Source organism: Podarcis erhardii (assembly GCF_964252035.2).
Source record: "Podarcis erhardii genome assembly, chromosome: 4".
Taxonomy (NCBI): domain Eukaryota; kingdom Metazoa; phylum Chordata; class Lepidosauria; order Squamata; family Lacertidae; genus Podarcis; species Podarcis erhardii.
In genome coordinates, this window is record NC_138508.1 from 45,672,357 (window position 1) to 45,697,867 (window position 25,511).

The 25,511-nt window shown below is 42.5% G+C and overlaps 1 protein-coding gene across 2 annotated transcripts in view; it reads left to right on the top strand.

Annotated features, from left to right (window-relative positions):
- The first annotated feature begins 266 nt into the window (after positions 1-266).
- The window catches only part of GBE1 (1,4-alpha-glucan branching enzyme 1), a 143,750-nt gene continuing 118,505 nt past the window's right edge, over positions 267-25,511 (top strand). The window contains exon 1 of one of the 2 annotated variants that reach the window (XM_081858475.1): positions 267-1,481. In XM_081858475.1, the coding sequence (XP_081714601.1) occupies positions 1,390-1,481 (92 nt within the window). In that variant the 5' untranslated portion in view covers positions 267-1,389. The remainder of the gene's footprint in view (positions 1,482-25,511) is intronic. The other variant, XM_081858476.1, reaches the window with a different exon arrangement.

Genomic DNA, 25,511 nt, shown 5'->3' on the forward strand with positions numbered 1-25,511 from the left:
AATATGTGACATTTTAGTGTATTTTTCATCTCTGTTGGAAGCCGCCCAGAGTGGCTGGGGAAACCCAGCCAGATGGGCGGGGTACAAATAAAAAATTATTATTATTATTATTATTATTATTATTATTATTATTATTCAAAACATCGGTTCTCCTCCTTCCTAGCAATATGAGGATTCTTGTCAAACTCTGTCAAGTTCATTTGCCACAAGTATGTCTTGCTTGACATCAGCCTGAAGCATATCTTAGAAACTTCTCCTGCCCTTCCACCAGTTGGGGAGCATTACTTTGTCAATTTATAAAGAATGGCCTGTACAAAGATTAAGTTGTAAAGTCAACAATTCAACTGTTTCACCAGTGTACTTGGAAGATTTCAACAAGGACGCCACACCTCCCTCCCAGAAACATTAAGATCAGGCTGCCATCTTTTAGCTGCTCTATGCACTGTGCAAGGATAGGACAGCATGACCTTGGGAGAGGAGAAGAGTTATGCCTTTACTGGGAAACAGCTGTTGAAAGTGACCAGGCACAGACAGTCCTTCCTGTTTCATCACCTCAGGTTTCCTATGCTACTTTATGTGAGCTCTCATTGCAGCTGCTACTTCTCTGGCAGAGTTGGTGGGTGCTGAAGGCATCCGAGACTGCACTGGAGTTCTGCAGGCACTCTCCACTCCACCCCCAAAATGGGAGGAGCAGCAAGAACCCTCTGGCACCCCCCTCTTCTCTGGCAGAGAAAGACCCCTATTTCCACCAGTGATTAATACTTGCACTCAGCACACCAAATCTTAAACCAGGTGATGCCTAACTGTAGGCATGTTTATTATGAAAAATATTCCAACGAGTTCAATGAGATTTATGCCAAGTAAATGTGCCTAAGATTGCATCTTCTGCCTCTCTTCATTAGTCTGCTGCCTATCACCGGCATTGCTTATTCTCCTGGTCTGCTCCTGGGCGCTCACCTTTGCTCAGTACAAAGTACTGGATAACGGAGGCAAAACACCAATTCCTGGCGGATGTGAAGGGGGCCAAGTGAGGGCAACGGCTTCAGAACGCACCACTGAGCTTGCTCCTGTTTCCCGAGCATGCTCAGTCGCAAGGACGCTGCAAACCCTGAAGCAGCCGCAGGTTTCGAGTCTCTTAGCAAGGCCGGAACTGCTTGTTCCCGGAGCCCTTCCCTTGCGCAGCTGGGTGACCCCCTTCCCCTCCCCCAGCCTGGGCGGCACCCGGCCTAGCCCTATCCCGAAAAGGGGGTGGGTTGGTGGGAGAGAGGTCGGCGCTTGCCCTTCCAGCCCACCCCTCTTACCCAAATGTATATAGGGAGCTGAGAGGGCGCCGCTTCTCCGGACATCCTGGTGCAACTGAGGTCGGATCCTCCCGCTGCTGCTGCAAAGATGGCTTTGCTAAGCCCCCGCCCGCCCGACTTGCAGCGCTTGCTGGAGAAGGACCCCTACCTGACTCCCTTTGAGCAGGACTTCGAGCGCAGGTAACCGAGACCAGCTGCTGCACCTGGACGCGCTGCTTCGGGGCTCCTCTCACACCCGCCCATCTCCCCTCCGGGCCCATCCCTCAAAAAACCAAAAACAGCTGCTCCAGACACTAAAAAGCTGCACCGTCACGCTGATTTGCACCTCAGTCCTGCTTGCTTCCTCCGGAGTAAGTCCCTATCTGCGGAGCGGCGCCGTGCATGCCTTGCTAAAGTCCCGCTAGCTTCTCTTGCCCGCTGGGCTCACTTGGCTTCACTACCTTCTCCTCCTCTACCCGCTGCCTTTGCAGCTGCCTGTGCGTTTTCACTCCGGAGTCCAGGAGGGACTTACTCCCGAGTAAAGGCAGGGCTGCCGCAGCTTTGGTGCCCAGCCGCAATGAGGAAGGACAGCGAGCCCGGCTAGGACAGCTGAGAGGCTGCAGCCCCTCCACCACCCGCCCCGCGCTCCTCTCCGTTGCAACATGAGCCGCTGCCGTTCACGTGCGCTTCCCGGCGTCCGTGGTGCGTGTGCGTCGCGTGCTTCCTCGCTGGCGGGGAGCGCGCGAGCCTGATTGGCGAGCCTTCATCTCCACGGGAAGCGCCCGTGAAGCCACCCGGCTGCCCTCACTTGGGATTGGAAGTTGGCTCTTGCCCTTAGCTGGTGGAGAGGGAGGGACTTTCCCCCTTAACGCTGCAAGAGCTTTTATTGTCTGCCGGCCGGGTAAAAGAGCCGTGAGCTTTTCACTATGTAAAAAAAGAATCAGCAACGAAAGGTGTGTGGAGAGTCCTCGGCTAAATAATCCGTGAGCAATGCCCAAGGCTGGGATCCTAAATACGTTTATAAAGGGACCAAGCCCCATTGAATACAGTGGGGCTTCTAAGTAAACATGCGTAGGTCTGGGCTCTGAGAGGGAGAAATGAAAACTGTTGCTACTAACAATTTGCAGCCTGACATGTGTACTCAGATGCAAGCTCCATTGAGTTTGCACCCTTTGACCGGGCTCCTAAGATTAGTTCACCTTCCCACCCTTCTATAATACCCCCCCCCCGCAAAGAAACCAATAATTTAGGGGACAAGGGTTCTGTAGAAAGTGTGATCAGAAACTTTTATGAATTTACTTAATTTTTAACTTTTTATTTTCGATTTCTGTAGCAGTTGTTTGAGGCAGCCTTCAATATTTACAGTCAACAATTTTACACATAGGTATCTTAGACAGTGGGACTGTGAGTTGCTAAAACCCACCCAAGAGCAGTGGTCAGAATAGGATTTAAACATTGGTCTTCCACATTTGTGGCAAATTCTCTGTTCACTGAAGCACATTGCTTGCTGGAGCATGGAGTAGCAAAAGGGATCATAAACTGGGCAGTGGTCACTTCAGCCTGGTGTTGTGGATAGTGTTGGATTTGGAAGAGACAGAGCTTGCTTAAAATCCCTGCTCAGCCTTGAAGCTTTACTGGGTTGCCCTGAGTGAGTCAGTCATTCTGTCTCTGCTTAACCTACTTTACAAAGCTGTTGTAAGGTAAAAATTGTGTGTGTGTGTGTGTGTGTGCCTGCTGCTCTAAGAAGTGATTGATAAATCTATATGTAAATGCCAGCAGCTAATATTTTTGTTAGACTAGTGGGATAAAAGTAATAGAGCCCACATTGAGGTTATGCAGATTGAAAGGTTAGACAATAGTATGATTTATTCTGCATGAGTGGGGACATGGATAAGAACAGAATTGATTCCCAGTGTCAGAGAGCAGATTTAGACTTCGCCTCAATAGTGTCCTTGAGGGCTCCTTTACTTTTCTCTGCATAAGTTGTGAAGGACAAGTGCTGCTATTTGAAATATTGGAGCGGGGATTTTTGGCTGCTGTCAGCTTTCCCACTGCACTGGGGACTGTTATGGCAGCCAAATATCCCCCTTCTAATATTACAAACATCAGCAGTGAAATCCGCTGCTGCTGCTACCCCCCCCCCCAATTGCAATACTTGTAGGGATTTCATAGTGGCTTTCATAGTGGGAACTCCCCCCAGGCGCGCACGCTTGCGGGTGGCAGCCGGCACCGCGGAGCACGGGGCGCCCTCCGGAGGACGCCCCGTGCTTCGCGCAGGTGTCCGCAAGCCTTGCGCGCCCGGGAGACTTGCGCGCCTGCAGGAGTTCCCCGCTGGGCTCCCCACCCTGCGGATAGCAGCCTGCCGCCCGGCGGGTGGGGCGCCCTGAAGCAGAGCAGCCCGCGCACCGGACAGACATCCGCAGCGTGGGGAGCCCTGCAGGAGTTCCCTGCAGGGCTCCCCACGCTGCGGATAGCAGCCTGCCGCCCGGCGCACGGGGCTCCCTGAAGCAGAGCGCTCCGCGCGCTGGACAGACATCGGCCAGCCCCACAAGCTCGGGGGACAGTGGGGAGGCGCAGCGCCGCCATCCCACTGTTCCCCGACCTGGTTTTGGGGGGGGGGAATAAAGGGAATTTTTTCCCCCTTTATTTCCCCCCCCCCCAAAGTAGGTGCGTCCTATGGGACGGAGCGTTCTATAGGACGAAAAATACGGTATATCTGCCAAAGCAAGTGCTATCCCACCCTTTCCAGTGGGATTTCCCCATCACTTTCCTCATTGCAAAAAGTCTGATCTTTGAGGGAAGTGGCTTTGTTATGCAAGATCTTCCAGTCATCTATAATGGCACTTAACCTGGATTTGCTGGGATGTGACTGAGTTCCACTTGAAAATAGCAACAGTCTGAAACTGTCCATCTGTTTGTTGATGAAGTTTTTTTGTTTTGCTAGTACAGAATATGTTTCTTCACCAAGAAGAGTTAAAATGAGGAGGGAAGAAGACTGTACTTTTAAAGAAGAGCATCTTCCAGAGGAGTAGTTGGTTGCACCTAAAATAACAAAGTCTTGTAGTACAGTGGTACCTCGGGTTACATACGCTTCAGGTTACATACGCTTCAGGTTACAGATTCCACTAACCCAGCAGCAGCTATGCCAGGGTCTGGAGGAGAAAATCCTGTTTAAACTCATCAGGAGCCAGCCTGTTCACATCATCCAGGGAAGCCATAGTTTGGCTTTACAGTATTTTGATGAACGAACCAGGCTGAAGACCAACAAGTTCATGATGGTATAAGCTTTTGTGGATTAGAGTCCACTTCATCAGATACAATTTCCAGGGGAAGTAGCTGCATTGGTCTCCTGCAGTGAAAACAACAATCAGCCTTGTGGCATTGCCAAGAGTAACAAATTTACAACAGTCCGCTTCATCAGATGCATGAAGTGTTATCCTGAGTATCGTAACTACTTTCCAGCTGTTATCTTATATGATAACAGCACCTGAGAGTACTTGCTCTCCTGCCTTGGTGTGGTATATTTTTCAGGCACAATTGGTTATAATTTTCTACTATTAACTGCCATAGGAGCCTTTTACAAGCAGATTACAAAACTTTCTTTTACTGCTTTGCCAGGAAAAAAGGCGATGACATGTTTTCAGAGCAACATTAAAAAGCACTATTGGCTGAAAGTCTCCTGTTATGTTTAGTTTTAAGATTTTTATATGTGGCATCATTCACCAATTAGAATGGAACATCCCAAATCCAATAATTAACTGAGCATAAACCCTCCTCCGGGTTTGTATAGTAACAAACTTGACATTTAATGTCAGTAATTAAAAGAACATGGATGTTTACATTGCATAGGTTTAAAACCATTGGTTTTCAGTGCACCAATCAATGGTTGAACTTGGTGGTATGACAAAGCAAGACTATAAAAGTAAAACAACTTAACATGAAGTTGACACAGACCCAAATAAAATTATATACAACAGAGAATTGTAGATTATTAGAGTTGGAAGGGACCACAAGGACCATCTAGTCCACCCCCCTACAATGCAGGAATCTATCGCCCAACATGGGGCTTCAACTCATGATCCTGAGATTGAGTCTCATGCTCTACCAATCCTGCTATCCCACATAGATCATAAACTGAGCATTCTGAGTCTTGCTGGCATATCACAGCATTCCCCTTTTAAAAATGGCTCTATTTTAACACACACTAAAATCAATAAAATTTATACAGATTTGAATAAATGAACACACACACACACACACACACACACACACACACACACATATAATTACAAATATTCCTGGCAACACAGAGCATTCTCCTTTATTTATTTTTTACCTTGTTATCTATTACTGCAGATGGTAAATGTGTGAACCTTATTTATATATACATAAAGAAACATGGGTATAAAATGTAAACAATGGGAGCAAGAGGTCATGCAATGCAAGAGGTTCAGTCTTTGACATTTTTGTGCACAGCTATCTGGTGGTTTTGTTATGTTAGACATTTTGTTGGGTAGTATTTGTTACAAAATTTGAGATTCAAAGACATTTAGAATAACCAGGAGATTTTAAACTCCTATCCAGAGAAGCGACTTTCACTTCTATCCATGTATTTCATCAGCCCCTTCCCCCGAACAATTGCAAATCGATTTAGAATTACCTCTTTCCTTGCATAAGTCAATTATTCTTAATAAAGATACCTGCTTATTTAAAATATGTCTGTGCTCACGTAACTCTGGTGTCAGATAAAATTGCAATGGGATGGACCATAGACATGTCTTCTTTACACTGATGTGAATGGCTGTTGAATGTAGTTTAATTACCATATATACTTGAGTATAAGCCAACTTTTTCAGCACATTTTTTATGCTGAAAAAGCCCCCTCCCCCCCGCCCCAAGCTTATACTCTAGTGAGGCGGGTGGCCTCACTGAATAAAAAAGGAGAGAAAAGTCTTTGAATTAGCACCTGGGAAGCAGACTGAGCAGGCCCACCTCTCACAGTCTCCTCCAGTATGGTGAGATGCATTTCTATTTAAATGATGCTAATTGTTTCTAATTTTGCATGTATACATATATTAGCTTATGCAGATCCAGGTTCCATCCTTGGTGATTTTTTTTGGCACTGTGTATGTAACTGTTATTAAGTGGTATGTTGTTTTAAATATATGAACATCCTTAAACAGGTATGTCTTTATTGTGTGACTGGCAGTGATACTGCATTAATCTCTTCAGTTAAAGAAAATATATAAGCAACAGTCTAATTCCCTTGGCTTCCCCATGTGGCTGGAGCAACCCAGTCAGATGGGCAGCGTAAAAATAATAATAAAATTGTTATTATTATTATTATTATTATTATTATTATTATTATTAGAATAAACACTCCTTCCCACCAGCAACACAAACCGCCTACATTTACCTTTCCCAGCACTGTAACAAGCCTTTCATTCAAAATGATCCCTGAATCTGATGCCTTTCATCTCTCCCCCAAGTCCCTCCTGTTTGACATGGTCTCTATGGCCGTAGTAGCAATTGGTTGACAATCTCCGTCTCTGGTTTAAACTGGTGAATGTGAGTAGAAATGAGGCCTTACTGCTTGTGCCGAGGGCTTTGGGCAGTGTTTTGGTGTGCACGAATGTAATGCCTGTCCTCTTTAAAGCTGCATTAATGCAAACTGTTCAGTTAACAAATGCCTGAATGAGCTATCACATTCTCTCCAGTTGGGTAAATGACTTTTGTCATTAGCTTAACTGTTTCATTGATCTCAATATGTGGAAGTAGGTGCAATTAAAATCATGTGCATTTTTGAGCTGAAGAGCGCTTATTTCCATGTCAGAAATTAGAGCTGCTAGAGCACTATTGAGCAATCTTCCTTGTTGCACACACTTGTCTGCCCAAAGGAGGACAGAATCTGACTTCCTGCCACCTTACCGTTTCTGGTGTTTGAAATAGCTGCAGTAATGGATGGAAATAAGAATTGGCTCTTATCTGGATCTGATTTTCTGTTGTATTATGGGTAGTTTCCCAAAATATATGCCTGCTCTCCTAACCATCCCTGGGGAAGACGTTTCCCAAAATATATGCCTGCTCTCCTAACCATCCCTGGGGAAGAGGTCAAGGCAGGGCTTGTACAGGTTTTTCTGCACTCCATTTTTTTTTACAGGGGCATTTATTTACTTTATAAATTTATTTATATGTTGCCTTTTTGAGCATAGCCAACCCTTAAGCAGCTCACAATATTTTAAAAGCACAAGAAATGCAATGATTTAAAATAATCAGAATCAACAACGGCAGCTGCATTAATGGCTATGAAAAAGACCAGTTAAGAGTTAAAGACACTTAATAAAAACAAATGGACAGAGATGTATTTTGCAACGTATCTCTGTAGAAAAAGCCTTCAACAAAAAACGCAGTTAGAAAAAGGACTTTTAAAGCCAGTTTAAAAATCCATAGTGTATACAGTGGTACCTCGGGTTACATACGCTTCAGGTTACACACTCCGCTAACCCAGAAATAGTGCTTCAGGTTAAGAACTTTGCTTCAGGATGAGAACAGAAATCGTGCTCCGACGGTGCAGCAGCAGCGGGAGGCCCCATTAGCTAAATTGGTGCTTCAGGTTAAAAACAGTTTCTGGTTAAGTATGGACCTCCAGAACAAATTAAGTACTTAACCCGAGGTACTACTGTATATGCCATGTGCACATCTGATGGGAGTTTCAATTTTTAGGAACCACAACAAAATTGTGTCTCGCCCACAAATTGGATTGAGTACATAACAGGGGACTTTGAGACAGATCTGTGACTTAGCAGATTATGATGAGTTCAGGTGGTCCATCAAATAACTTATTCATAAGTCATTTAGGACTTTACAGTTAAAAATCAACACTTTGAAAGGCAGTGATAACTACTGATACTGATAGAGAATCAGTCCTGTGCCCCATTGCTCTGTTCCCCCACCTTCCTGTGACCTAGCAGTAGCAGTTTGCAGCTGTTGGGAATTTGTATACTGCCTTCAAAGGCAGCCCCATGTAGAGCATACTCTCTGGTCTTTTAAGTAATATCAAACTTACTCCATACTGTTTCTCTTCCCCCCTCCCATATTATGATTTGTCTTGCAATCCAAAAACTGGAAGGAGATCCTCACCTATTATGAGAACATTTCCTGCCATTGATGAAAGTAAACCAATCATCCTGGACAGTTATTAGCCAAGGAATGGTCTCCTTGCATCTATAACAATACTTTCTAGGATGCCTAGGCATAAGTTGAGTGTATCAAGTTATTCTGTTAGGCTATGCGGCAGCTAGACTGGTGACTGGGAGCGGCTGCCGAGAGCATATAACTATCAGAAGCAAAATCCCAACAATAACACCAGTCTTGAAAGAACAGCACTGGCTCCCAGTACGTTTCCGAGCACAATTCAAAGTGTTGGTGCTGACCTTTAAAGCCCTAAACGGCCTCGGTCCAGTATACCTGAAGGAGCGTCTCCACCCACATCATTCTGCCCGGACACTGAGGTCCAGCGCCGAGGGCCTTCTGGCAATTCCCCCGCTGCGAGAAGCCAAGTTACAGGGAACAAGGCAGAGGGCCTTCTCAGTAGTGGCACCTGCCCTGTGGAATGCCCTCCCACCAGATCTCAAAGAAAAAAACAACTACCAGACTTTTAGAAGACATCTGAAGGCAGCCCTGTTTAGGGAAGCTTTTAATGTTTAATAGGTTATTGTATTTTAATATTCTGTTGGAAGCCGCCCAGAGTGGCTGGGGAAACCCAGTCAGATGGGCGGGGTATAAATAATAAATTATTATTATTATTATTATTATTATTATTATTATTATAGAATCATAGAGTTGGAAAGCACCCCAGGGGTCATAGAGTCCAACCCCCTGTAATGCAGGAATCTTAGCTAAAGCATCCATGACAGTTGGCCACCCAACTTCTGCTTAAAAACATGCAATGAAGGAAAGCCCACAACCTCTCAAGGGAGCTCATTCCACTGTCAAACAGCTTTTACTGCCAGAAAGTTCTTCCTGATATTTAGTCAATCTCCTTTCTTGTAACTTGAAGCCATTGGTTCAAGTTCTACCCTCCAGAGCTTGGAGCTAAGAAAAAATTAATTAGTGCTAAGAACAAATAATGCTAAGCATTTTTACTACATAAATGCAACTGATACTTCATCTGAGAATGAAGTTGGTTAGATAACTAAATAAATAACTTGTTGTATGTTACTAATTACAAATATTTTACTTTAGCTATGTTTAAGTACAGTCTAACATCTACATGTTCAGAATCTTCCTTTAAGGCTAAACATGGTTAGATTCTTCAAGTTTATATTGACTTCCTTTAAATTTTAGGGAGTAATTAATTTAACTTTTTGCATTGAATTTTCCTTGGTGTTTCTAACCTTTTCTCTAACAAGTAGAGATTTAGTATCAATAATGTAACTCATGACTATAAATCTCTTAGTATTTTACCAGACGTTGATGTTAATAGAGGTTGCAGATTCAGCTAGTTAAAAATAGAATTTAGCCCCATTAGTGGAATTCTTTTATTTTTATATGCAACCCAATTCTCCATAAATGTGCAGACTCCCTTTAAAACATAGATTTTATTGGGATCTGTATGCATCACAAATCTGGGAGGAAGAAAAAAGATGCTAAATAACTTCTTTTTAACTATGATGCTGTTTTGCCCATATTAAAAGGGCTAAATTTTCTGCTTGTGACCTGGCACTTATTTCAGTCTCCTGTATGCAGTTGGCAAAAGGCATATTTGTCCTAAGCCTGTGTGTTGCAGTGGATTGTATGCTACGTTTGAATGTGTGCAACCCAGTTTCATGTTCTAGCTTAGCCATAAAGCTTGTTAAGTCTTTGTAGGGAATGACTCTCTCTCAACCTAACTTATCTCAAAGATTCTTGTGATGGTGACATATTGGTCTGAGCTGCTTGTAGAATGGGTATCAGGCTTCGGGGAATCCGCTTCTTCCCCTGTGGCCGTAAATGAGTAGATCAAACGAAAGTGAATTCTTACCAGTTAGTTTCTTTAATAAACATAGTGAAGAACAAAAGAAAACGTCTACCCAGAATGGCGGTGCTCCCAATTAAGGGTTACTCCCCCTTCCATCCCTATTAATTTACATCACTCCTACGTTTTGTAATCTGAGTTTGTAACCTCCACTCTTTCTGTTCTGAAACTTTCTGAGCTCTCCATGACTTTGGAGAAGCGGGGGTTGGATACTCTACAGAGACTGTGAATCACTCTTCTAGTGTTTCTCCTGCTAGCTGTTCCCCATCCAGTATTTCCCAGCTTTTGCCTTCTGAATGATGCCCCTTTGCAAACCACTGTTTCAAATCTATATTGTCCTTCTGCTCCTGGGAAGATTCAGGATTAGGATCAGGATCAGGAGGAGGAGGTGGCTCCCACCATTCTTCCTCAGTGCAGCCCTCCTCAGTATGGTCCCTGACAATGGGGTACAAATAAAATAATAAAGGTGGCTTTTCTTTTGATACATTCACATTCCTTATGAATTATTGGTTGGTGGCCTGCATAGTCGAGCTTCATATAAATCACTGGGTGAATCTGTTTGTGAGGTGCAGACTGAATTAGAATAGCAAGGCACTGTTCTAATTTAACAGAGTAACAAACAAATGTTATATACATTTAATATTTAGTGTTCTTATTTCTCCCTTATGCCCAGGGAGGGTTTTTTATGAATCGCCAGGTTGATCAGAAGTACACTGGCTTAGCAGTAGAGTTACATGCCATCACAGTGTGTTATGTATGTGCTGTGTGTCTGCCTGCTTCTTGGGTTCTTAATAGGATTTACTCTATACACAGCACTACCATCTAAACCAGTGGTAGGGAATCTGACCTTCCAGACCAGCCATCCCCAAACTCGGCCCTCCAGCTGTTCTGGGACTACAACTCCCATCATCCCTAGCTAACAGGACCAGTGGTCAGGGATGATGGGAATTGCAGTCCCAAAACAGCTGGAGGGCAGAGTTTGGGGATGCCTGTTCCAGATGTTTTAGACTCTGGTTCTGACCATGTCTACTCAGAAGTCAGTTCCACTGAATTCCCAGCAGTGTAGTGTGAGGATTCCAGTCTTAATTCACATTCTTCTGTGAAATATGAACTCTCACTAGCAACTCTTTTGCGAATAGTAAAGTGTTATGTGAGCTAAAGCTACATATAATTTGGGATGTACTTTTCGTCTTCTGGTACTAAGGTTGTAAATGATGCGGTTGGACCCATTAATGCCTGCAGTATTATAGCATTTTATGATGTTCCAAACAAGTGCAGTAAATGCTGCCTGTTAGGCTTTTCTGTGGTAACAGCTCCTCTCCCTTTATAATATACTGCCATTTCTTGCAGGTGCCACAATAATTTGTTAACTATGTACACAGCAACTTAGTTTTTTCAGCGGCCTGCTTTATATGGGATAAAACTCCATGTGGTGTTAGATTAAATCTTTTCCTCTGTAATTGCATTATTGGCAAATATGTGTTCTCCTCGGTCCTGGATTTCTTCCAGATAAGCATCAAATAGTAGTGGCTGACTTACAGACACAGGGGTAGAGGTGGGAAGAAAGAATGGAAAACTGGGGTGCAAAGTGAGGCTATTGGAGTTGCAGATTAGGAACTGGTTTCCTCCTGACTTAACTCATGGAAGTTCAAAGGGTGGGTAGAATTTGGCTGTATGATCTTCCTTATTCTCCTGTATTGATGGCTGAGTGCGTGTGTATTAGGATGTTGTGCAAGTTCTCAGTTGCCTCTACCAGCAGAGAAAAGCATTGCTAGTGTGTGTGGCTATGGGGGGGTTGCAGTGGAGGCCCTAGTTTTGGTCCGGTGGCTGAAAAGTTAATGCTGGCTTCTCTCTAGATGTTAGCCACTCAATTCAGGGTGTTGTGGGACAATTCTTGGGACCTCCCAGTGCACCAGCCTGGAGCTTGTGCAGCAAAAGAACATCTGTAGAGCCACAGCTTTGATTAATTAAATAATAATAATGCCTTCATTTGAAATGTTCTGGCTGGTGAGTTTGGAAGTTCAAGCAAGTTCACCAACCTTACTATTAAGGTTGAGAGTTGTAATCCCACAACATCTGAAGGACCACATGTTCCCAATCCCTGTTTTTAAAAGCTTTTTTTTTTGTCTTTTCTGATAATTACATTCTATTATGTTGCTGTTTTGTTTTGCTTCTTTAAGGCCGTCTGTTGTTCTTTTAAAATGGGGTTCTAATTTCTGAGAACTGCCTTCGGTTCTTGAGGCCTGAAGGCGGGATAAAATACATGTGCTTGCACACTTGATTTTGAGAAAAAAGCCCTTCAAAGAGAATTGCCTTCCTTCTCTAGGGTCTTAACTGAAGGACTGGTAACTCACATAGTTCAAAGAGATAACAAGGGCTTGAGAGAGCTGTTTTGGGAGAGCAAGAGACAGACTCTGAAGGCGGAATGATAACAAATATTCGCAGAAAACAAAAAGATTTGGGGCTAAAGAATGCTGTTGCAGTTTAACTGTGGAAACTGGAACATGAGACCCAAGGTCATATTCCTGTACGGTGGTACCTCGGGTTACATACGCTTCAGGTTACAGACTCCATTAACCCAGATATAGTGCTTCAGGTTAAGAACTTTGCTTCAGGATGAGAACAGAAATCATGCTCCGGCGGTGCGGCAGCAGCAGGAGGCCCCATTAGCTAAAGTGGTGCTTCAGGTTAAGAACAGTTTCAGGTCAAGTACGGACCTCCAGAACGAATGAAGTACTTAACATGAGGTATCACTGTATAATTAATTTTATTCAGAGAGATTTATTATTGATTAAATATGCATAGGAGTGAACATTTTCAATGCAATCATATATACATGTCTACTGAGAAGTAAGTCCCATTGAGTTAAATGGGATTTGTAAACCTTGTATTTGGGGAAGGTCTATCTAGAACAGATGCTTTCTACCCAAAAGGTTCCAGGTCAATTATTGGCATCTCTATGTAGAGCTGGGAAAGTCCCCTGAATCCTTGGAGAGTTGTTGCCAGTCTGTGTAGGCAGTGCTGAACGAAATGGACCAATGGTCTGACTCAGGGCATGACAACTTCCTCTGTTTTCAGGTACTGTGGGACCTCGTGTTATGTACCGCCCTCCTTACGAATGCTTTGGGTTATGAGCTCCGCTAACCCGGAAGTAGATGCTCCCGGTTGCAAATGTTGCCCGGGATGCGAGCGGAAGTCGCGTGCCGGTGGCGCGGCAGCAGCGGGAGACGCCATTAGCGAAAGCGCGCCCCAGGTTAAGAACGGTTTCAGTTTACAAATGGACCTCCAGAACGAATTAAGTTCATAACCGGAGGTACCACTGTAAATATAGGATTGAAAACTCAGAGATATAATGGAAAACAAAAAGTTGTGTTTTCTATATCTTACCTTAAGAGGAGCTAGAAGTTAGGAAACTGCCATTATGCAGCATCGTGTTTGCAAAGAATATAAAGCAATATAACACCCAGTGCTAAGCACAAAATAGAAAACTATGTATATATAATGTGTGTGCGTACGGGATTTGTGTGTTTGAGGTTCTAAACTACCTGGTATGTGAGTTATGTGGCAATAGACTGTTACACATGCTATGACTGCTGTGTCAGAGTCTTCAGAAAGCTCTTCCAGGATCGAGCAAATAGTCTGCCCAGAGCAGCACTACTAGCCTTAATTGTTTCTAAGTCCATGTGGGGAAATTTGCAGTCGTGCTCTGCATGCTGGGGTTTCTCACTCTGCATGAAAATGAGCCATTCTAAAGATCACTCACATTTTCTTGGTCTCCTCTGGGAAGTGGTTAAAATCCTGGATGAATTACAAATCTACACACTTTGCCAAGGTATCATAAATGACCACATAGAACTTAAATCAGTGAAATTAAGAAGGGATTCCACATCTGAAATCCAATCCAGGTGATCATTATTATTTTTTAATTATCATGGACAGCATTCCTGTGTTGAAGATGCTAGGAACAATCTGCATGAAAGAAAAGCAGAGGCTCAGGAAGAAGCTTTTATATGTGCATTTTGATTATAGATTGCATTTTTGTTTTAACTGGTGCATTTTCTGCTATATTCCTGCCTTCTTATAAAACGTTCTAAGTACTGAGCACTCTAGGCTGCTTCCCTGATCAAAAAGGCACATGTTAGGTAGTACATTCTAAAGCCTTGATTAGATCATGCTAGCTTTGAACCTCTACAGTGGTACCTCGGGTTAATAACTTAATTCGTTGCGGAGGTTCGTCCTTAACCTGAGTTACCACGTTAGCTAATGGGGCCTCCCGCTGCTGCTCCGCCGCTGGTGCGCGATTTCTGTTCTCATCCTGAGGTAAAATTCTTAACCTGAGGTACTATTTCTGGGGTAGCAGAGTCTGTAACCTGAAGTGTCTGTAACCCGAGGTACCACTGTATAAGTCCCTGAGCGTTCAGCCTATGGCTGAAAGAAGACCAGCATGTTAGAAAGATATTTCAGTCCAAAATGGTTCTTTCCTGCTATCATAGATGTGAACTAGGAACTAAAGCTTTGTTATCCTTCTCCAGCGTGCTTGGACACAAACTAAAATTGTCCAAGTCTGCACTGGGATCATTTTAAAAAGAGGATATTTTCATGCAGTAAGTGCTTAGAAGGAAATTATGTAGCCCAAACCACCAGCAATTGCTACAGCAACCTTTTGCCCCGTTCTTGATGGCAGGGGTGTGTGCATCAAGAAAAGATGGATTCTGTTACCAAAATAAAACCGTGCAAATTTAAAAATGCATAGAAAGCCTGATCTAGAGCTTTCGTCTCTTATGGTTCGAAGAGAAACAGGGTCTGAAATCAACAGATGTTGTTCTCTTTAAAAGACTGCATCTAAACCTTTTGCTGTGTCTACAGTTGATGAAATTTATAAAATCCAGCAAGTTTGGCATCTTGATGAAAAAGCCTATCATATGTATAGTGAATGCCTTTAAGCATCTTAGATTCCTAATGGAGCCTTTATCTGTAAGGCAGGGGTGAGCAGATCTCAGTCTGGTGAGATCTATATTTTGTTTTTACTAGAACTCTTGCTGATCTATGGTATATTACTCAGATCCACCAGGGTGGATCTACATACAGGAAAAAAATAATAAATAAGTCAGAAATTAAACAGTTACAACAAAAGAAAAAAAATGCTATGGAACATCGCATAGGAAAGTTTTTTGCTCTACATGTTGCTGGTGTTGCATGTTTATAACACCTTCGAAACACTGTTTTTTGACTAATGTAGCTGAGCCACCAGTGTTTCTTCTGCTCATCTGTGCTCTAATGGGCCAGTACAGTAGAGACCTCAGGGCATCTGACAAAATGCTGCTGTTCTGAATGTATCATTAGGTTTTTCTTTTTTTTTAAAAAAGTGCTGAAAGCAAGGACCTTGTCCTCTGCTATTTATTTCTCTGACTTCTGCTTACCTATTTGAACTGATTTAGGTTAGCATCTGCACCTTCTCCTGTCTTCTTTGACTTGGCAAGAATGGACGCCTGGTAGTACACAACCCTTCGACAGTTTCTTTGAGATACTTCCTCATCCCCATTAGAGCTTTTCCTGTTACTGGGTTGTAGCTGGGAACGAGCTCCATTCTTTGTCTCTCTTTCCCTTTCATTTTCCATGGGTACCTGCCACCTAGCAGAAGTCTGAAGGCTTGGTTCAGTTGGGCATGTTTAGAACTTCCACAGATTCATTTTGATTAAAGAGCTAGGAGGAGTTTTTTTCACATTTTTGAAGTGCATGTGATAGAAGGGGACAATTTGTTTTTCTGCATGGGAGACTAAATACTGCAAAACAGGTCATTGAGATGCTGCAAAAGGGAAAATGTGGATTAAAGGAAGAGTGGGAGTTACCGGCTGGCAGTGGGGTGTCAACAGCCCTGTTTAGGGAAGTTTTTAATGTCTGATGTTTTATCGCTTTTTTATATTCTTATCATCAATTCTGTTGGAAGCTGCCCTGAGTGGTAGCAGAAGCCCAGCCAGATGGGCGGGGTAAAAAGTAATAATAATAATAATAATAATAATAATAATAAATAAATAAATAAATAAATAAATAATAATGTCTTGCAGATGCTTCGAAAAACAAAGCTACTTGCATGCACAAGAAGTTCTGACCCCTAGTAAACACCCACCTAAGAGCACACCAGAACTAGAATGCACAATTTCAATTAGGTATTTCAAAAGGGTGTGTGTATGTCTTTGTAGTAGATTCAGAGTTCTAACATGTCCACACACAAGCTGTCAGCTGAGTCTTAATATGTAAACATGGAGCACTGGTACTTAATGAATTAATGAGTTACAGTTCATAAGTGCCATGACTGGGGAAAAATCGTAAACAGAACTTTCCTTTGAAATATAGGAACCTGTCAACTTTTGAGTTTGCTTGGGATAATCTTGATTCTTGTGTGAACACTGATAAAACATAAACTGCATAACAAACAGCTGAAGTGTGCGGTGAATGCCATCATATTTGAAATATCATGTGTACGACGTGTGTATTTAAGCTTGAGATGTGAGAACAGAAGGGTAGGGCCTCTTTCAGGGCTTTCCGCACATTTGCTCAAAATAAAATATAAAGGTGGTGGTAGGGAGCCCTGTTCCTGTAATCAGGCATGGTTATACATGCTTGGATCCTTTTGAAATCCTGCATTGCAGTGTTTGTGTTTTGCAACAGGGTTGCATCAGCACAACGTGCCAGGAAACTCTCTTGTGATTTCTTATTCCTGCAGTGAGTGAGAAAATGTACAATTAGTAGGATTGCTACTTTTGCCTTGAATTTTGTTGAGTCCAGACTACAGGGATATGGATTTTCGCATTAATAAACTCAGTCGACAGAAACTGGAAAGTGGTATTAATATGCTGGTTTGCTTGGGAAAGGGAAGAGGGATAAATCTATTTTTAAAAAAAGGTTAATACATTAATGTAAAAGGTTGGATCAGGAATGTCCTTTATAAATTTATGACATCGGTCAGGCAGCTTTGCTCTACTGTTGTAGACATGTTCTAAAATGTTTTTGTTTATGTAAATGCATGATTTTTATTTTATGTACTTGTTTTTAAACTTTGTTTTCTATTAACATTTTACACTGTTCTAGGTAAAACAAAAAACGTTAAATAAATTAATCTCTATGTATTTTAGGACTGCTGTTGATAAACTTTAATAAGCAACAATCCTTAGAATGAATTGAACTGACTTTTGAATGGGTTTGCAGCAGTGGTGGAGATGACTTTTTATTTTAATGCTAGAACAAAAGTCTTTCTGTTAGACCAGACACCCCCAAACTCGGCCCTCCAGATGTTTTGGGACAACAGCTCCCATCATCCCTAGCTAACAGGACCAGTGGTCAGGGATGATGGGAATTGTAGTCCCCCAAAACATCTGGAAGGCTGAGTTTGGGGATGCCTGCGTTAGACTGTTCTAGAAATCATTTTGTGGGAATCATTTTGTCTTAAACATTTTGTTCATCATTCCAATAAAAAAATTCTATAATCTTTCCCTCCATTTTTTCCAAAACCAAACAAGGCTTTTTTTGGGGGGGGGGAGTCCCGTTCCCAGGGGTGGGAGGAGGAGGTGTCTGTTTCCCCCCCCCCAAGCTTTCACATCTCTACTTTCACTATATCAGTTTTAAAGTGAAATTGGAAACGAGGGGGGAATTTGTGTTCGGGGGAGAGAATGAAATGTGCAAAGCCCACGTCACCCATCCCCATGGTTAGAAAATGAATATTGCATCTCCGCTAGCAGCACAACATGGAGTATGGTTCCATTGTGTTGTTCCTTAATGGCAGATGCAAAGAAGCTGAGAAATTAATAGTGGCATGAAAGGATACTAGTAATGGTAATTGTGTGTCTCTGTGTATGATATATTACATTTAGAAGTAGTGTAACTTAATGCTGCCACCTTCTTCTGTTGCAGTAGTGTGACTCCAAAGAACTAGGATGCATTTCATTTCATTTTTATTGTACAGAAGTGATAAAATGGCATTTCTTTTTATGTGGATCTTGATGCTTTAATTCTATAATATAAATCTATAGGGAGTCTAAATTCTCAAATTAGTATGCAGAAACCACCTCATTGAGGGTGCTCTGTTGCTTGAAAGCATGTCAGTGAACTTGAATTTTATTAAAGTATATTGATGAATGTGCTAATATGTGCATTGTAGACTTCAGTCACATTGGCTCTCAGGGTTTTAATATAGCTAATCTCTTAATTACAGTAAAGATCATGCTAAGGTGACATTGGAAATGTTGTGTTAAAGAAAATGGAAGAACGTGGGATATTGTCTACATTGGGATGGAGATCCTGTGCTCCCCCATTTGTTGTTGGACCCCAAGTCCCATAGGCCCCAGCCAACATGGCAAATGGTTGGGGTGATGGCAGCTGTAGTCCAGAAATCCCTCGTCTTTATGAAGAATCAGCTTTGAATCCAGGATGAAAAGTATTCTGGAAGATTAATTTTGACATATGGTCAAAAATGGCATAGTATAACAGTCTAAATTTTTATTTTTATGTGATATATTATTGATACATCACATAAAAATAAAATTTATGTGGTTTATTTTAATCCATTAAAAATGTGCTTTTAAAAGTTGCTTGGGAGCAGAGCGGTATAAGTGGATGTCTCTCAAACTGAAAGCATTTGTGTAATTTATTGAGCTACTTTATTTTTTAAATGGAGAATGCAGTCATTATAGCTGAACTTTTAAAAGGCAGCTCATGAAAGGCAAGGTTTTCTCCCTCTTCCACACCCCCCCCCCCCCCGTCCAAGTCTCTCTGGAGCTTTGGCAGATCCTCCTGAACAATGTGAGATGGAATGCAGGGGGCTGTTGGTGTTGGTAGGCATGGGTAATTTCCTTCTACACATCTCCTTAAGTTAACTTAAGTTATGGCTCAAGCCTATATCTTTAAAGACTGAGGGAGTGGTGAGTGGGGGCAAGTGGTATTTCCCCATTTCAAACTAAAAGTCTGGGATAGCTGTGAAGGAGGGAGCAGGATTGCTGGTGAGTCCTTAATCATCTTTTGCCATAAAGTAGTGATGGATCGACCATTGACTGCAGGCAAGGTCATAGAAACAACTATGGCTGGATCCATTTTTACTGGTTCCATTTTTTCCATATATATATGAAAATGCAGTTAGATAAATTTATTTTATCTTCACACCATTGAAAAGGTTAGGAAGCCCTATTACAACCCATCCCCTCAGTCAGCCTACCCTGTTTCTCTACTACATAGTTCAGTTTTCTAAAGGAAGGCTCATGACCCTTTTAACAGTGAGGAACAGCAATACTTCACACCAGGACCAAATTTCAATGTATACTTCCATATCAGTGGAAATAAATGTTGGAGTATCTATGATGTTCTGAAAAAAAGCGCAATGCACTCAGTTCTATGGTCTAAAGTCAAGCAAACCAAAGTCTTGTGCCGTATGTGTTTGATAAGTCTGTGTGAATTAATACTTCTGGCTGGCCATGTATTTTGTCCTTCTGAAAGCAGCTAGGTCAGTAGCTGAGCCACAGTATCAGCACCTATTGTCCTGGTTATTTATCCTTATTTTGGGTGATATCACAGTTGAACTAGTAAGTGCATATCATGTGCCATCTGCCCTAGACAGGTTGTTCTCAGTTTGGTTTTCAATATAGGTATGTTGCTACCAACATATTTTTTTGTCCAGAGTTGGTGCGTCTCATCTTGGAATCATGCAAATGGCTCTTTTTACTCTGTAGACTGTAGTCCTTGGTATAAAATGTGTGTCTTGATTGACAATGTATATCCAGTTTCAAATGGGAACAGCCACATCATTCATTCTGATCTGTTTTATAAACACGGTGAAGAAATCTGTTGCTTTTACAAAATGAAAGGCAAGGTGCCATGCATGAATAATATTTTCATAGCTATGATGTAGCTCATTCATAAGCATTTAGTGTTCCCAAGCTCAGATCCTTGAAATGAAAATATAAACACTGCGGGAGGGAGGTTATTGGTTTGTTATTGGGATTTTTTTTTGTTATGTGTTTTCTATTCTCATTTTGTATTTTTATGTTGTGAACCACGCTGTGACTTTCGGATGAAGGGTGGTATACAAACAAATAAAATGCTGTATGAAGCCCCCTTATAGAGGGTGGACCATTGGTCCATTCACCCTTACTGGCAATGGGTGTCTAGGGTTTCAGGTTAGATGCAGACTTAGAAGTCCTCTTACAGCTTTCCGACTGGTGATCCCAGATATTAAACTTGGGACTTTCTGCATTGTAGGTATGTTCCTTCCTTCCTTGATGTCCAGAAACAGCAGCTCTTCCCCTTCTCCGATGGCATCATGACCACAACTTTGTCATGGAAAGTTAGCATCCAACTGATACTAATGTTATTAGGTCCTTAGGGTTACCATATTCCAAAGAACAAAAACCCAGACATATGGCAACCCTACTTGAAAATGCCCCCCCCCCCCCATTCTTCTGTTTCTGCCGTCAGTTCTTCTGAGAGAAGCAGACTTGACAGCTGCATCTCCTCTCACCAGCAGGTTGAAGAAGAACAGCAGGCCTCCGCGTGCGGCAAGCCCTGTCCCCAAACTTGCAAACAAAGCTATTTCCCTCCTGCAGCCCAGTGGACCTGTGTGGGCATCAGTCACTGTTGAAGATGGCAGAGAGATGTTGGCCTGGGCAGGGGAAGGCATGCTGGGGATGAGGCGCCCCTCCCTCAGCCCTAAGTTTCAAGAAAGCAGGTAGGACAAAGTGTCCTCGAGCCACGAAAACGAGAGAGTGGGGCGGAGGGAGGCCACTCACCGCATGCTTGCAACAAAACCAACGTGCCCAGTTGTGTTGCCATATTCCAAAGAGCAAAAAAAGGGCGCCACCCGCAAGAAAAAGAAGAAAAGAGGGAGAAAGGCCTAAAAAAGAAAAGCAAACCTGGGGAAAACAGGACCAGGAGCCGCCGTGCTCCCTCTTGGCTAGTGGCCCTGGCTTTCTTGTGGCAGGTTGGCCCTCTCTGATGCTGCAACTACCACTGTGTCCCTCACCTGCCTTAATGGGCTGCTGGGTGTGAGCTGCGGTTGGGGGCTTGGAGCTTGCTGGGGACTTGCGGCCCACCACACAACGAGGAAGCGCCCTAGGGCTGTAGCTGGGGCCCTAAAATTAGGGTTAAATACACCGTCGCCGGGTCTTGCCTTGGCCTGCTGCTGGCCAGGGCTTTCCCGCACATCCAAGCCCCACTAGAGCATGCCGGATCATGGCTGGGAAAATCCTTTCCCCACGCTGCTCTTGCTCCTCCATGCCCAGGCTGCTCCTGCTTGACCCTGGACCAGGTGCCGCAGCTGGGAGGCCCTCACACGGCTGCCGCCTCTGTCTTCGAGCAACATTTAGAGGTGGCTGGAGAGGCCTTCCCTCCTTGCCCCGCTTCGTTTGCCAGCCGCTTTTATCTTTTAAAGCCATCGGGGCGCCTCCCGGCTGTGGTGCCTGGCAATAAATGGGTTGCCATGCATCTGGAATTCCCGAACATTTGGGTGATTTATTGAAATTCTGCACGGACACTATTTCTGCTGGACAAATCCTGGAAATGTCCAGGAAAATCCTGACATATGGCAGCCCTAACTTAACAGGGCTATTTTAAGTAGCAGTTAAGGGAATCTTTACAGCTGGACAAAGGGTAACTTCCTCACAAGTATATCTAAGTGTTTTTGGAAAGTTGACAACCTGAACCAGAAGTGTTCTATTAGATACTGATGTGTCTGAATCTCCACTGACAAATTATGTTGTGTACCGGGGATGATTAATGGATCCACCTACTCCATACTATAAATTTTCTTTCACATTCTTAATGATGACTTAAGCTTTTTCTTTCTTTGGCTTCTGGAGCATTATTGAAGCTTTTTGGTAGACCCTGGGACAGTCCACTTTGCTGCACTAGCACCGATTTATGTTTTAGGGCAAGGGTGTTGCCCAGCTATGAATCTTGGTGTGACTTTAATCAATTTGTAAGACATTTTATCTCCTCCATTAGCAAAATCAAATTGCAAAAGTTCAGATTTTTTTTTTAATTTCTGGTTTTGATCTTTCCTGATTGGTTTCCTCTTTTCCCTTTCCTTTTTAAACCTAGTACTTGACAGGGTAATTAAACATGGCGTTGGATGTGGACCTTTTTGCATCTTTTATTTTATTTACAGGAAGCGTTTTTAATCTTGCTCTTGAGCAGATAAAGGATCCCAGAATGGTTTACAAAGATCTGTAATGAGACCATCCCTTCCCTCTGGTGTTACACTTTAAAAGTCAGGGTGCAAAGAAATGAGGGACTGTGAGGGAAGAGGAAAAAAACCTCTGTCAGTTGATCATGGTTAACAAGGTTCATGCAAGGATAAGCTGGAATAGAAAGAGTTTACCAAGGAGAGGAGCCAAAAGCTTGTTGGTCCATCAGCTGAGTCAATGGAGAGACCCCACAGTCTTTTCTTCTGCATTTCCCTGATGGAATGGGGATGGAATGCTTTGATGGGAGCTGAATGAGGAGCTTAGGTCTTGCACTTAATTAATTAATTAATTCATTAATTAATTTGCTGCCCTTCAACCAGAGATCATATGTTGGTTTTCAACATAAAAACACAACATAAAAAGACAAAATACATAGCAATAAAAACCCTCCCATGCTCCCACAAACCGTACTTTACCGTGTATAAGATAATATTTTTTATTTATTATAAATTAATGTTAAAAATTGGGCGTCTTCTTATACACGGATAGTGGAGAGAGGGGACTCGCGAGCAGGAGCTTGTCCGTAGTGATTGGGCAGGTGATTGGTGGCTGTGACAAGGCCAAAAAAAAGCTCAATACTCTGGGCCACCTCCCCCTATTTTCATAATTTTGAGTTTCCAGAAATAGGGGTCATCTTGGACTCGGGGGCGTGTTATACACAGAAAAATATGGTATGTGGAGGAGCACCTGGAGGCAGCATTCACATAATTCCCTCTGCCTCACATAGTAATTGCCTGCTACTTCACTGAGAGGCTTTCTTCATACTTTATGAATCATGATCCTAATTAAAGCTTCTGCAAGATGATCACTCAGACATTGCTTCCTCAGGGAATGGCAAGGAATTTTCCGGTCCTTTTCTAGAATATCAAACTTGGACATAATGGATGCACTTAATTTTAGATATTAAATCCACTGTCCCTATTCCTAGTGCATGTTTCTCTCATGCATGTCTTCACATTCCAAATTCTATGTGATTAAAGGAAAAGTTAGTCTGAGAAGCCTGGTGAGAGAAGGGCTTGAAATATACAAGCAGTGTTGTAGGGATTCTTCAAGAGGAAGGAGATTCAAATAACATACTGTTCAATTGTTGCTGTGGTAAGAAACTTTTATTAGAAGTGAACATTCCAGGTTTTGTGGCCCACAGTTGGTTGAAAATTAATAAAAATTGGGCTAAATTTCCAAAGGCTTTATTAGAAGAAAATACAATGGATTGTGCCTGACATTGATTTGACCTTACCGTAATGTTCATGTTGATTTAAGTGATGCTTAATAGATCTCTCCTTGACATACCTGGCAACTTAGGACATAAATCTAAAAATCAATGTTTCTGTTAGCTTTTTATAGAACTCTAGAGATAGTAGCTGTGACAAGCCCTTCCTAAGGACAGAACAATTTGAAACCACAAGCCTCTATATAATACAATAGTTGAATGTGCTTCTGAGTCTTGCCTTTAGCAGTATTAAGGAATCAGGATGAATTTTGGAAATAAAGGACTTGATCAAGGGCTCCACGTGCTCTGATATGCCTGTGCATTAAAAGTGCCCTGCACACAATTTAAAAGATCCATGGGTATTTCTATAGGCTCTACATACATTATCACAGTGATGGATATGGTCAGTCTCTCTTATGCCCAAGTCCTTCCCATTTAGTAGGCTTCTGTCAGACTGAAGCAAACCAGGAAATTGACACATGCATATGGAGTGCAGCAGATTTGTCTGTTTAAATTTCAATATAGCAAATGGATGTGATGAACTTGGGAGTTTTCCTGCGAGACTGAATGAAGTCACCAGGGAATTCTACTAAGAGTTCTTCATAAGCAATTTTAATGTTTTTGAAAGAGAGAGAATAATGATGTCACTATGCATTTAAAGGGGTGGGGGATCCCATGCAATACTACTATGTAAAAGAGTTAAATGAATCCAGTCACTGTACATTTCAGTGTGGCTTGGTCGAAGATGGATATAACAAAAAACGCCCTCTTGTTGCCTCCAATTTAGTTGTCGTCTTGGCAGTGAAGCAGAATTCTTGCAGGAGCAATTAAGATGGTAAGAACATGGTTTGAAATATTATGGGTTGCAACTGCAATCTCTCTAGTTAATGCAACACTAGTTATTGTGGTGACATGGTAATAACAGTTCATCACAAAACCTAGTCTACTTAAGCACGGAATGCCAGAAGCTGGTTTATTCTGCAACAATCCATTTCTAACATAAAGAAAGTTGGAGAAGAACATAAAATTGTAGTATTACTTGACACTAACAAACAATAGGAGAATGACTTACCTATTGAAGAGAATGCAGCATATACTATGCTGATGTAATAAATCGTTACATTGATCCAAGGAGCATTTTGTTTTGGTGACCTGCTTTTACACACACACACACACACACACACACACACACACTTCATAACACTTGCTTATTGAAAAGTTTCCAGAAAGAACATTAACAGCAACAAAGTTCATCATGACTCTTCTGCTTTGTTGAATCATGAGGATGTAGAGAATGTTGGGTGTGAATAGCTATTATAGCAAGTAGTTATTCTACCTCTTATCCTCATTAAAAGAAATGGGAGTAGATTGATGAAAGAATAATTTTCTTTGGCTCAGGATTGCAGCCCAGCTGGCTCTGAACAGATCTGTATGTTAAGAATGTCCAATAAGCCATTGCCTAGCTTAGGTTGCTACACCAACTGCACATGAACCTATCAGTGGTGACGCATGCCTTGGCTACATCAAGACTTGATGAGTCTTTGGAAACTGCAGTTGGTCCATAATTCAGCTGGGGCGCTTAGGGAAGCTTTGTTGTGTGAGCATACACTGCCCATTTTAGAACATCCACATTGGTTATCAATACAACTGGACCAATGGTTTGATTCGATATAAAGGGGCTTCCTGTGTTTCTAAACAACTTTGCTCCTGATCTCCTTTCTCCTTGGCTGCTCCTTTTCTTTAACAGTGTCTCTATCACTGTGGTTTGCTTAGTTGCC